At 38.6% G+C, this 13,305-nt stretch overlaps 1 protein-coding gene across 1 annotated transcript in view; it reads left to right on the plus strand.

The window, feature by feature from the left end:
- The first annotated feature begins 1,701 nt into the window (after positions 1-1,701).
- Positions 1,702-13,305, plus strand: part of LOC104124428 (scaffold attachment factor B1) — an 18,006-nt gene continuing 6,402 nt past the window's right edge. The window contains exons 1-11 of the mRNA XM_035892269.1: positions 1,702-1,792; positions 2,973-3,037; positions 3,123-3,329; positions 4,677-4,739; positions 5,140-5,167; positions 6,072-6,570; positions 7,009-7,058; positions 9,959-10,059; positions 11,778-11,927; positions 12,023-12,099; positions 13,029-13,168. Of these exons, the coding sequence (XP_035748162.1) occupies positions 3,165-3,329; positions 4,677-4,739; positions 5,140-5,167; positions 6,072-6,570; positions 7,009-7,058; positions 9,959-10,059; positions 11,778-11,927; positions 12,023-12,099; positions 13,029-13,168 (1,273 nt within the window). The 5' untranslated portion in view covers positions 1,702-1,792; positions 2,973-3,037; positions 3,123-3,164. The remainder of the gene's footprint in view (positions 1,793-2,972; positions 3,038-3,122; positions 3,330-4,676; positions 4,740-5,139; positions 5,168-6,071; positions 6,571-7,008; positions 7,059-9,958; positions 10,060-11,777; positions 11,928-12,022; positions 12,100-13,028; positions 13,169-13,305) is intronic.

Here is a 13,305-nt window from a genome sequence, read left to right on the forward strand (position 1 = left end):
CCTGCTTACTCCCAGGAATCCCCCCACCATAGGGCCCCCCCAGTTGTCCCCCCCCTCCCCAAGTTCTCCCAGTAACTCCCAGTTCACTCCTCTGTACCTGGAAGCTGGCGGGGGGGATGCTGGGCTCTGGGTCCCTGGGGGGGCAGGGGGGCTCTGGCAGCGCTGTGGGGACAGGTGGGGCACTGCGGGGGGCGGCCTATGGCGAGGCGCATCCCAGTCTGGAGAAGAGGAGGCTGAGGGGAGACGTGATCGCCCTCTACAACTGCCTGACAGGAGGCTGTAGCGAGGGGGGGGCGGCCTCTTCTCCCTGGTAACGGGTGATAGGACGAGGGGGAATGGTTTGAAGCTGTGCCAGGGCAGGGTTAGGCTAGACATTAGGAAAAACTTCTTCCCCGCAAGGGCTGTCAGGCTCTGGAAGGGGCTGTCCAGGGAGGTGGTCGAGTCCTCATCCCTGGAGGGATTTAAAAGAAGGAGAGATGAGGTGCTGAGGGCCAGGGTTTAGTGGTGGGATGGCAGGGTTGGGTTAAAGGTTGGACTCGATGATCTTAAAGGGCTTTCCCAGCCAAAGTGATTCTGTGATTCTATGATACATGCGCCCTTCCCCGGTTTCCTCTCACCCCAGCATATATACATGCTCCCCTTATCCCGTATCTTTTCTTTTGTTTTCTCTGTATGCACTTCATCTGACTCTGTCTCTTCCACCTCTCTGGAATGTATTTTCACAGACTTCCATGAGGCCAGAACAGTGTAGTCAGTCCTGACCCTTGTATTGGGTTCTAATAGGCCTGCACGTTAAGAAAAAAACTGCTGTTGGATGTGCCTGAGTTCCTGTAGCAGTCACTCTCGGTTTTATACAGTTAAAGCACTTATCTGCTAAGTAGGGAGCCTTGTTTACAGATGAGGGGGACTTTGCTCCTCAACTGTAGCTTGATTTGGCTGTGGGCTTGTGTTATACCACCTTGCTTTCCAGTGTTTCTAACAGCTAGTATGGCTCCCTGGCTGTATGACCTGAACTAGGATGTTCTGATCACACCAATGTTTCTGGCTGACAAATCCTCAAAAATGCTGTTGTGGTTTAACCCCAGTAGACAGTTAAGCACCACATGGCAGCTCACTTGCTCCCCCTCCCCCAGCAGGATGGGGGGGAGAATTGGAAAGGTAAAAATGAGAGAAAACTCATGGATTGAGATAAAGACAGTTTAATAATTTTAAAAACGGGAGGGCAAAAAAAAAACAACAGAGAGGAGGAAAAAGAAAGAAGCACCCAAGAAAAGGAAGTGATATAAAAGAAAACAATTGCTCACTATGAACCAACTGATGCCAAGCCAGTCCCCAAGTCATGGCAGCCCCAGCAACTTCTACCTCCACCAATTTTATTGCTGAGCATGATGTTATATGGTATAGAATATCTCTCTGGTCAGTCGGGGTTATCTGTCCTGGCCATGTCCCCTCCCAGCTTCTTGTGCACCTCCAGCCTGCTCAGTGGTGGGGTGGGGTGAGAAGCAGAAAAGGCCTTGACAGTGTGTAAGCGTTGCTCAGCAATAACTACGAAATTCCTGTGTCACCAACACTGTTTTCAGCACAAATGCAAAACATAGCCCCATACAAGCTACTGTGAAGAAATTCAACTCTATCCCATCCAAAAGCAGTACAAATGCACACCAGCAAACAGTACCATAGATGTCTTGCTGCTGTCTCCGATAGGCCATTGAGGATGAAGGAGGAGATCCTGATGAAATTCCTGTGGCCTCAGAACTGACCAACAAGAGAACGCCAAAAAGAACTAGCAAAGGTATGGAGTCTAGACAAATACAGTTCCTTTGTTTCCATGTAGCTAGAACTTAGCATGTGATGTTGATTTCTTCGTTTCATTAGTTTAATTAAAAAAAAAAAAAGAGCTTTTTCTTTTTCCCCTATGGAAAATGGCAAAACTCTATTGTGTTAGTGAGCCTTAACAAGTTTAAACAATAATATGACCCCTAAGCATACTCTCATTAGCAAGTCTTGAAACCTGTAGATGAGACTGTAAGTTGCAGGTGTTTCTGTACTTGTGACCATGGGTGTAGAATTATGTAAGGTACAGAGCAAGCAGCTGTAGTGAAAGCTCTGCCAATGTATATTAAGGTGGCTCCACAACACCCTGGGTACTAATTTCCTTGCCATAACTATGTACGTTTTCCTTTTTTCTTAGAAGTCCTTGAACTTCCATCATGATTGGGATGCCTTTTTAGATGCGAGAAATTACAGTGGGAATAATTAGAACCATGGTTGTACAAATAACAAGTGTATATAACTTTTGTTAGTGTCATATTTCATTTTAGAACTGTCTGTTTTGAAAATAAACTGTTCTAAAGTAGTTCATTAGTGATTTAAGTATATTTTGCTTCAAAACCATTAAATATTGCGTGGGCCATGTTACGTGTGGTTTATTTGAATTGCTCATAGCCAGTTCTTGAAAGATACTTTCTGAAACTTTTAAGCTGCTTCCTTTAAGATAACAGGGTAAAAATAGAGAAAGAGCAGTTGTTTTTGAATAGTGATACAAGTTTGGTGACAGATGCACCTAAATGTGATCTGTGTGTCCAAGATCTTAAAACCGAAGACTAATTCTAAATCAGTTTAATTAATTAAATTGTAAGAGGGAGGGTTTTTGTAACAATGATAGGGTGTTTCTTTTAAATGGAACACCTTCCTAGATAGTGTTGTCTTTTTAGGTATCGAAGTGTTGTGGGATGAGAGGAGTGTAGCTGTTGAAAAATGTAGTTGTGCTACTTCTAGTTCATGTTCATGCCTGTTCATTTGTATTGAGTGGCAAGTCACTCTCCGTTATATCCAGACAGACCTGGACTTCTGAATCAGGGTCTTAATGATTATTTGTTGAAACAAACTCAGTGTTGAATAGATAATACAGTGAAGAGTAGATGTGTTATGAAATTGAGTGCTCTATCTCACTTCAGTGTTACTATTTTTAGGAAGAAAACCAGAAGAAGAAGGTGTTGAAGACAATGGACTAGAAGAAAACTCTAGAGATGGGCAGGCAAGTGAAATCATGATTACTGTTACTAAGAAGATGCATCATTTAACCCACAATAAATACATATCTACTCTTTTCCTTACTGTAGGAGGATATCGAAGCAAGTCTGGATACTTTGCAAGATATTGACATGATGGATATTAGTGTGTTAGATGAAGCTGAAATAGATAATGGGAGTGCTGTAGACTGTGGAGAAGATTATAGTCCTGATAATATTCTCGATTCTCTGTCTGATAATAAAGACAATGTTGAAGCAGAAATGAAAGAACTTCCAGATCAGCTAACAGAAAATGAGGTGAGTAGAGGTCTTTCTAAATTTTCAGAAGGCATTTAATAAGTAGATGGGCACATGAACAGGTTGTCTCAGTGTAACAGAATATAGGACATGAATGTGATACAGATTCTGTTCTACGTTAACAGATCTTTAAGTGGTAAAAGTTCTTGGACCTGTCAGAGGCTTGAAATGTTCACAGTATATGGGTCACAGCCTTTTTTACCTTGCAGTAATGTTTTTGCTTGCTGTGAAAGAATCCCAGAATTGAAAGAAATTTGTTAGTTTCAGTGTGCCTTCTTCCCATTTATTTATTATTAAGTGTATACATGCTTATACCCAGCCATCTAGATATTTAGATAGATAGGGAGAGAGAGAGAAATAAGTTTTCAACTCGCAGATAATTTAGAAATCTTTTCTGCAAAAATAATGCTGTGGTTTAAAAAGATTGTCTTGTACAATTTTCTCATAGAGATTAATACACACTACATAAAGATTTTCTTGGTTTATTGCCCTGTTCTGACACTGCTGGGCTTTTGACTTGGTTTTGAGAGCAACTTGCGATGTCTTTCGTAGACAGCACAGTCTCCTGCTGCCGAATGAACAGGGTAATCTATATGCTACATTCACTCCCCAAATATTATCCTTCCTTGGATCTTGTGGTTTTTTTTTTTTTTTATTTTAGGCTGTTCACTCCCAACACTGAATGTGTTGTTCTTCCTTGACTCCTTATGGTTTGTTCTGGGTTTGGTTTGGTTTTTTGTTTTTCTTTTTTTCATTTTAGGCCTATGGTGTCTGTCTCAACTTTTTATCATTTACCTTCTGAAAACAGAGTCGTTGCAACAACATCCAGTTAACCTGAAAGGCAATTTTCTGGTGTTCTGTAAATGAGAGCTGTTGTGAATCATGTAACTGATGAGTTTTGGTTGAATCTTAACATCAGTTCTTAAGGAAGGAAGATTTTGGGGACATGTTTTGGTTTTGGAAAAGTAGAAACCTGAGCTTCATTTCTAACTTCTTTTTTCAGTTAGAAACTAAAGAAGTAAAAAAGTGGGAAAATGGAAAAACATGTTATGTACAGTAACCACAGAAATGGGAAACTTCCTCTCTAAATAAGAGTAACTTTGTAGTAGACAATGTCATGATGAAATCAAAATGAAAAGGTAACTGGAGAAAGAGTTAATCATCAAGAGTATTTATATGTTGCTACTTATTCTTGGGTCACAATCTGAAGTAGCAATTGGGATATGTCTTAATACTGGGAAATATTTCTCATATTATTGCTAGGGAAAATCGAATACAGTAGTATTTCTCTCTAAGCTAACATTACTTTTTGTAAGAAATGCTATAATTCCTTTTTTACTCTTTTAGGAAGATTATGATGAAATTGAAAACAATTTAGATACATCATCTTCTGATTTAATTGAAATGAAGGTAAATTGAAAATACAGCTGTATTTCAGATTGTTATTACCAGTATTCACTCTGTGCTCATACTAGAAAGAAGCCCCCCATGACCATAATAGTAATAGTAACCGGGGACACACACACACAACTGTTGGTGTTTCACGCTGCAATTGATGTGGTACACAAAGATACCTTATTGGTCTCTAATGTTCCAAGTTAAATATGAGAATGCAATTGTGGCTGATATTTTGACTTTGGCTTTAATGTGCCGGTAAAAGCTACCTATATAAAATACTCAGTTCCAGCATTAAATGTAGTAGGTGAGTTTGTGTAGTTTTCAATCTTGTGATTGGGCAGGGGGTCGCTATTATTCTGTGTTACAAAATACATTTAATAAAATCCTCATTTTGTGTTTATTTCCCAAACAGAAAATGGAGAAGCTGCACTTGGAGCCAGGTACTGTTAAAGAAAAACATAATTCCTGTCTTTTCAACTAATACTTTTTAAACCATTAACTATAAAAAAAACAAGCAAACAATCGTAATTTGCATTATTTTTAAGATGGACAACCCAGATCATGCAGGGTCATAGAGATTGGAAACCCAATCATATCCCCAGATCTGTGAAGTGATGCTTGTCATCTTTGAAATATTTCCAGTGAAATGAAATGGTTTAAAAACCTGTTAAACTGCATAAATGGATTTAGAGAAGTTAATCACAGTTTAAAAGCTAAAGATTCTACTTGTAAACAGATCTTGTGATATCGCACACACCTTAACTCTGTTACTAAGTAGAGAGCAGTGAAAGCAGTAAAAAGATATTGTAGGGCATTAAAATGTAAAGATTAGTTACTGGATACAGAAGAAAGAAGAGAGTTTCTTCATGGAAATTTCATACAGATACTTTTCACTTTCTGGACTGCAAACACACTCATGCACCATCAGAAGATGCCTAGTTCTCATGTTGGACTGTCTGCTAAAAGAATGTCACAGAAATATAAAAATTGAACCCTCAGTGCCTTGATACGTTCAGTTAAGCATCTTGGACTCTGGAAGCTAACTAGAGAAGAAGCAGAGCTGAATGATTTCATGAAGAATATCGAGGATCAGCCAGAAGGTTTTTGTTAAATCTGTGGGGGCATTTTTCTTCCCTGTTAACAGTTCAGGGCTGATTTGGTAGTTTGTCAGACAGCAGTTAGCGTAGTGCTTTTAACACTGTGTACACTAGGGTTTTCCAATCTCTGTGTAGCTTAGAAGTTCTCTTGGTGTTAGTGTGGCAGCCATGCCAGTTCCACATTTGTGATTGCTGTATTTCCCTGGTGATTAAATCTTGTGCCATTCTATTCCTGTTAAATCCGTAGAAAATGAGAAAATACTCGACATTTTGGGGGAAACTTGTAAATCTGAACTACTTAACGATGAAGCTTCCGAAGCGGAGCGGCCACATGCACAGGAAGCAAGTAACGTGGTGCCAGGCAAGAGGCTAGCAGAGGAAGAGGACGCTCTTGCTGCCGCTCAGTTGGAGGAAGATGCTTTAGATTTGGACAGCAAATCGGCACAAGCTATGGCAAGGAAGGAAGCAAAGCGTTTAGTTGTAGCAAAAGGGGAGACAAGTGAACAGACAATAGAGGAAGAGAAACCGGACTCTGACTCTTTAGTAGTAGAGACCCTAAGCGATCAGAGTAGCAAACGCTCCCAAGGCCTGGAAGCCTCTAGTGGGGAAACAGCGGAAAAAGGCGCAGGTCCCGAAGCCAAAGATAGCAAAGAAGATGCCAAGAAAACAGAAGACAAAGCTAATTCTGAGGAATCCCCTGCTACTAAAGAGTCCTCAACCAGTGAGGGCGGTGATCAGAAAAAGAGGTTTGTTTTTTCTCCGTTATAGACCAGATGCTATCTTTTTTTCATTGGTCGTTAAGTGATGCGAATAAGCTGTTTCCTTCAATTGGCCACCGAGACTGATGAAATTGTAGCCTATTCCTAAAGAGCCTGTTTTATTTCTCCATGTGCAGATATTTTCATTATTTTTTTTTTTAAACACAGAGGGTTTGATTTCTTTCCTTCCTCAACCTTCAAAGGTTGTTTTCTTAAATTACTCTTATTTGTAAACGTCTTCCTTAATATGAGTCTGTTTAAGAATCTGACTTCATTATTTCTTGTCAGATTTCTTAAATCAAGTATACAAAGGTGTGTTTTTGTTTGCAACATGTTTTCTGGTAGGTATTTAATTATAGCATTTTTCATAATTTATAGTTAGTCACTTTTCTTTCTGACTTGAATAATGCCGTGTTTTGTCTTTAGCCCTGTTGAGGAGGACAGAGATACAAAGATAATCTCAAAGGATGAGAAAGGTATGTTTCTTTTGAAAAACAGAACTTTAATGATTGCTTGGATAAACTGGTTTTGTATTGGATGGGGTATTTCAGCAGAAAAGCGTTAGAATCTATGCAGTTGTTAAATACCATAAATTATTCACTTCTTCCTGGTTTTTTTTTTTTTAAATCTATTCATGCAAAAAAACCTATTTTCCTTTTATGCATTTTCTAAGGATATCTGTGTTGCACCCTTTTATTTGTATCTTGATCTGCAAAGTTAGATGTTAATACGTGGCAAATATGTTCTTCATGGCACTGAGGATGCCTACCAACAGCTGTTAGTGAGTCAAGAGCCTTTTGCAGTTGTGTTTGCTTTACTATATGCTCGTGATTCTTCAAACCGTCTTCTGTTCTGCTGAACTAATTTGGAATCTAGTATTCACGTGTTTAAATGCCACAGAAACTTAGAGCTTTTAACGTTCCTTTCAAATTAGGTTGATGTTATTAAATCTTTGTCCATGCAGATCCTATTTACGGTGCAAATATGCATCATTAGCCAGATGGAAATTTCTTGATCAACAGTGTCAGGTGCCTGCTCCTTCTTTTCATCATACTTCTTCCTTTTAGTACATCAGGCTGTTGAGTCTTTGCATTTCACTCCACCTCACTATTCTCTTCTACCTGATAAGGGCAGAACATTTAGAATTGACTGTTAACATTCTTCTTGCATACTGCAGGCAGGTAGTTCAGCAATATAAGTGTGGAATTTCCAGCAATTCCTATAATAGGCAAGAAGCTCACTAGGAGATCTGTCTACCAACTGGACAGGAAGAATTTGTTGGGTTTTAATTGGGTTTTACAACACAGACTGAACTAATTGTCAGCTGGTTTTTCCAAGGTCCAGGGTTATACCTGTCTGTGCAAACTACTGGACCTCACCATCAGCTCCATTAGGATCTGTTTACCTCTTGCTTACAGTCTGTAATATAGTATTCTCTTATTTCAGAATATTTAAAGGAGTGTTTTGTGCATGCTGTCATTTACCCAGGGACTTGAATGTATTTTTTTGTGGACAGGGAAAACTCTTCTTGAAGTTTGCATTCAAAACAGCTTTCAGGAATTTGGGTGTGTGGTAACAACCTTGCTCCTGCGTACCTTCCTCCAAAGGATGTGCTGTGTTCCATAACATTTGTTTAAATAATTTTCTGGCTCAGTAAACAGCACTGGGGAGAGGTAGCTACTTGATTATATAACTCTGCGTGCAGTGCAAAGTGGTTGAGCCAGAAGAAATGTACAGAACTATATACTAGTCAGTTTTGACTCCTATGTTGCTATTTCCACACCTGGATGAAAGGATTTTATTTAGGAAGAGGAGTTTTCCATGCTCCATGCATTCATTATGAGAGCTGTATTAATAAGAGTATAGAAAAATAAATGTACGAGTTTGTAAGCATGGTGGACTTGGCAGTGGATTTCCACACATCTGAAAGATGTCTCCAGTGTTGAGGGTTGTCTCACACTACCTGTATCATTCTAGTTCCTAAGTTAGAGAAGATTTTATAGTCCCAGCCTTTCTTTATCACGGAAGTGCAGTTCCATTGCAGGAGCACCTATAGGAAGGCAAAAACTGGAGATGTTAAGGGTGATCGAAGCTTATTCAAAAAGGACGTTAACATAGTTTAAATAATCTAAAAGATCATTGGTAAAATAGAAGAAAGTGCTTGTTTTTCTTCAGGATGCTGGTGCCAGTGTAATTGCAGGTGGCTGTTTTAAAATGCTAGAGAAAGCATGTGGAGTAAAAGCATCAAAGCCTATGGCTCAGCTTTTTGAAACACCAAGACAATGTATCTCCCATGTATTTGCATTCATAATGCACCTTTGCCCATTAAGTTCTTGAGACAATGACAAAAATTATCAGCAAGTAAGAGGTGGAAAGGCACCCCAATAAAATAGCATTTTAGAAAGGTCCTGGAAGAAGTGTCTCCCTCGATGAGAACAGTTTTAAGAAATTCCATATATCGCCAGAAAAAAAAAGGCACGTGGTTTGGAAGCAGGTAGCTGGACTGAAACCTGCTTCACTCCATTCACTGAAGCCTTGGAACTGAACATGACCGAGACTGATAAAAGGACGGTAAAGACATTTCAAGGGAGACTGGAAACAGTATCTCTGCATAAGTGCTTCATGCTGAATGCAAACACTAAAACTTGGAGTTCAGCTTGAACGCTTTAATCACTAGACATTGGGTTTTCAGACTTCACAAGGGCATTTTATAAAATTACCTTTCTAGTTTAGATGCCAAATTGGATGGGTGTTCTGTAATTCTTGCATAGTTAAAACAAGCTAAGTCTTTTCTGACTCCTGTAACTGAGGTCACAGGCTTCATACCCCAACTGTGGAATCTCTGTGGACAGAAATAGGAGAGAAATTTTCCTGCTTGCTTTACGGTGAACGTCTTTCCTTGAGAGGTACAGTTAATCTGCATCCTGTCATCGTTCCTTTGGAGTCAAGGAGCTAAGGAGGGCAAGACATGGGCATACACAGGTACAAACACAGTTCTGGCAACTCTAACAGGTCTTCTCATCTTTTCCTGCAAGTGCAGAGTTACTGGGATCTATCCAGGCACATTTTGAAGAGCCAGTCACTTCAGAGATGCCCTAGTCCAGTTTCTTTCTTGAGGAACGACATGGCATACTTCTGTTCTATGTATCAAAGCTTGTAGTTTCATCTTAAATGTTTTGGGCTTGTAATAAATATTACTTACTTTCAGGAATGTGAATCGTGGGGGGAAAATGGTTATGCATTGCATTTCATTTGCTCTACAATTTAAAAAAACAAAAGATTTGTGGAACTGTTCCTTTTTAATTCAGAAGTAGTTGTTGAAAATAATGCGGATTTGGGGTATTTTTTGGTTTTGTTTGTTTGTTTTCCTAATTAGGTCGCACTTCTAGCAGTTCTGGTAGAAACTTTTGGGTGAGTGGACTGGCTTCCACTACCAGAGCTACAGATTTGAAGAATCTGTTTAGCAAATATGGGAAGGTAAGGGTTTTTTTGGTTTTGGTTGGTTTTTTTTTTCACTTGAGACTTGTCTTAATAAGACTTCTTAAGCTCCTGTCACTGAAAATACCAGTGAAAGGAATCAAATTATCAAAAATATTGTGGGATATCAGGGGAAAAAATAGCTGAAGTACATCCTGAATGACTGCTTGTTTATTCATCACTCCCTCCCAAACAAATAGAAAATTTCATTTACAGTCCTTTATTTGAAATAATCAATGACTGTTTACATCTACTTCTGTCTCCTGTGCTGGAGTATAGTATCTTCACCCATTGGCAATTCACAGTCAACAGTGAATTTAATGTTCTTTATGAAAGACTGCCTTAGGACTAAGTAAAACATGCAGTAAATGTTGAAACAGAATTATTGGGGAATAGCTTAAGATTTGTCTTGGTACCTGAAGTTTTATTTTTGTCTAGAATTGGTAATTGCTTTAAAAAGCACTTGTTTGGCTAGTTTTTGGTGGGGGTAGAGTCCTGCAGTTGTTGTTAATGATAGTCAAAATGACAAGTTAATTCTCCCTGTCAGTTGGGAAATCAAAGAGCTAGTTTAATAGAAGACTGATGTCGGAGACATCAGTAAGGATTTTTGTCAAACCTTTGAAGCCTATTTAAAAATGCCTGTCAGCAGATTGTGGAAAAAGAAATCCATATTTGCTAGCAATCTGCTTTTAAATGTTTAACTTGTGAAAATACTCTAGAACTTCAATGTGACTTTACCATAGGTACAAAAATGGGTTAAGTGTAACACAGCTGTGAGTTTGTCTGAAAGTCATGAGACTAGTAAAAACTTTTTAACATTCCTTGTAACAATAAAAATGCAATACTTTCATTCCATTTATTTGTTCAGAATTCCATCTGTTAACCTGGAACGTTGGTCATAAAGATGTACCACAAAATTTTAAATTTAGTTAAAAACTACGCAACAGCCAACCTAGTATTTGCCCCTACTTAGATGCCATAGTAACATTTAGTTGTTTAAATAAAATTACTGTTGTTTTCTTTGGAGTATTAGCAGAGGCAAAGCTTCCTAGAAGTAGATGTAAATCTTCAATAAATCAAATGCTTAGAAGTATGTTCTTCATTCAGCTGTACTTTGACACCTCTGTGAAATGCGATTGATTTCTGTAATACAAAGTGAGCTGTATTGAGTATATGAGCATAAGTAAGCACCATTTATGAAAATGGGTATTTTATGTGAGCTTTTTCAAGTTATACTTTTTGGGGAAACTCCCTGTTTCTTAAGCACGATTATAGATAACTTGGTGCATCTGCCTCTTAGCAGTGACATGAAAACATTTTTTTTCAAGGGGAGGTGGGACTTAGCGGTTGAGGTAACATTAGCATGTGGGTGGAAGTTGGCTTACAAATTTTTCTTAGGTTTTTACTCCTTTTTACTTAAGCAAAATGATGCTGTTGATGTAACATTAACCTTTTTTGTTTGTTTAACGGGTTTTCTTCAGAACAGAATTCAGTCTTTGGCTCCCCTCAATTTATTCAGCTTTTGCTGCACCGCATCGGCAACAGAAGCATGATTGGCTCCAAGCAGTGCTCCTTTTGTATTTGTTAATCTCTTAAAAATAGAAGTTTCCTGAATGATGATGGATAGGAACAAAACAGTAGAACTAGAGCTTATACTTTTTGCTGTTAAATGGCAGGCACTTGTTGCAGTGAGTGTAACACCTATTTATTTTGGAAAGGTGGTAGGTGCAAAAGTGGTCACCAATGCTCGCAGTCCTGGTGCTCGCTGTTACGGCTTTGTTACGATGTCTACAGCCGACGAAGCAACAAAGTGTATTACTCACCTCCACAAAACAGAGTTACATGGGAAAATAATTTCAGTAGAAAAAGTGAGTACCGATGCTCAAAGTTATCCCGTTACCATCAGTTTGTACAAATGATCGAGACCACATTCTCAGCTGATGATGTGCAAAATAAATTTCAGGCAAAAAATGAACCTGCTGGGAAGAAGCCAAGTGAAAAAAAAGAGAATGAAGCAAAGAAAGAAACAGTCAGTGAGAGGTACTGTTCTAAAAATTCTCTGTCCGAAGATGTTTAGCTGTTTGTCAGTCTATGTTGATTTGTCAGGAAAAACAAAGTTACATAAGCATTTCTGTGGCAAACATTCAAAAAGAGCGATAGATGCATTTTCCAACTCTTTTTACAAGATAAACTTCTATTGATGTTCAGTGCCTAACTTAACACGTTTCTGTTACGTGCTTTAAGGTGGGCATTGGAAAGTTTCAAGTGTACATTTTAATTTAGCTGTGTTTGGGGTTTAGTAAAGATCACGGTGTTCTCATGTCATAAATCTGTAGGAAAGTCCATTTGAGAACTTTGATCAGTATGTTACTGTTGCTTTATTAAATTTTTCTCTCATTGGAACAGGGTTTTCTCAGGTGGTTGTGGTCACAAACAGTTAAAGATCAGTTGTCCAAGTTCCTGTTTCCAGAGCATGTTCCTCTTCAGCGCTATGTTTTTTTTCTCTAACATTACTGAAAGCTGAAAAAAGACACTTAAAAGAGAGACGCCAAGTCCTTTGCTTTAATTATCTTCTCGATGCATAAGTCCTGTTAAATGCTATTTGCTGAGAAGTTTCTGCCTTTATTTCACCTAGTTGCCCCACAAAAATGGTTCACATTGGCGCTTCGTAATTGTCATGTTGTATAAGAAACTTTGTGGGCGTTAAGCACATGGTGCTGTGAATTTTTCCTTTTGCCTCCAGTTGAGATACCTGAATCACGGCCAAGTTTTTATGACAACTGCACAGCATGGTCTGATTGTCTTATTTTTATGGTGTAGGAAGTTGTAGAAGGAAATCTTTGGAAATCTAATTATGACTGTCTTCTCACATCAGAATTCTACTTTGTTACTGTGTTGCTAGCATTGTCCTTTAATTTTCTTTTCTCTTACTCTCTATTAGTCTAATCTATATCAATATCTATCTATAGACCTGGCAGTGTTAAAAGGGATGAGAAATCTGACCAAAAAGATGATCCTAAAAAGACAGAAGACAAAGATGAAAAGGAAAAAAAAGATAAAGATGAACTGAAGTCTGGTTCATCAGATCAGCCTAAAACAATGAAGTCTGGTAATTTGGCTATTTATTTTTTTTTTCATAGAGTAAAAGATATGGTGAAGTATGAATAGTTATTTGTAGGTAGTTCTTTCCAAAGAACTGCCAATATTCTAGAATTATTTCTGGTTCATAGTTGGAAATTCAGAAGT

Source organism: Egretta garzetta, unplaced genomic scaffold, assembly GCF_000687185.1.
Source record: "Egretta garzetta isolate BGI_Z169 unplaced genomic scaffold, ASM68718v1 scaffold4, whole genome shotgun sequence".
Lineage (NCBI taxonomy): Eukaryota > Metazoa > Chordata > Aves > Pelecaniformes > Ardeidae > Egretta > Egretta garzetta.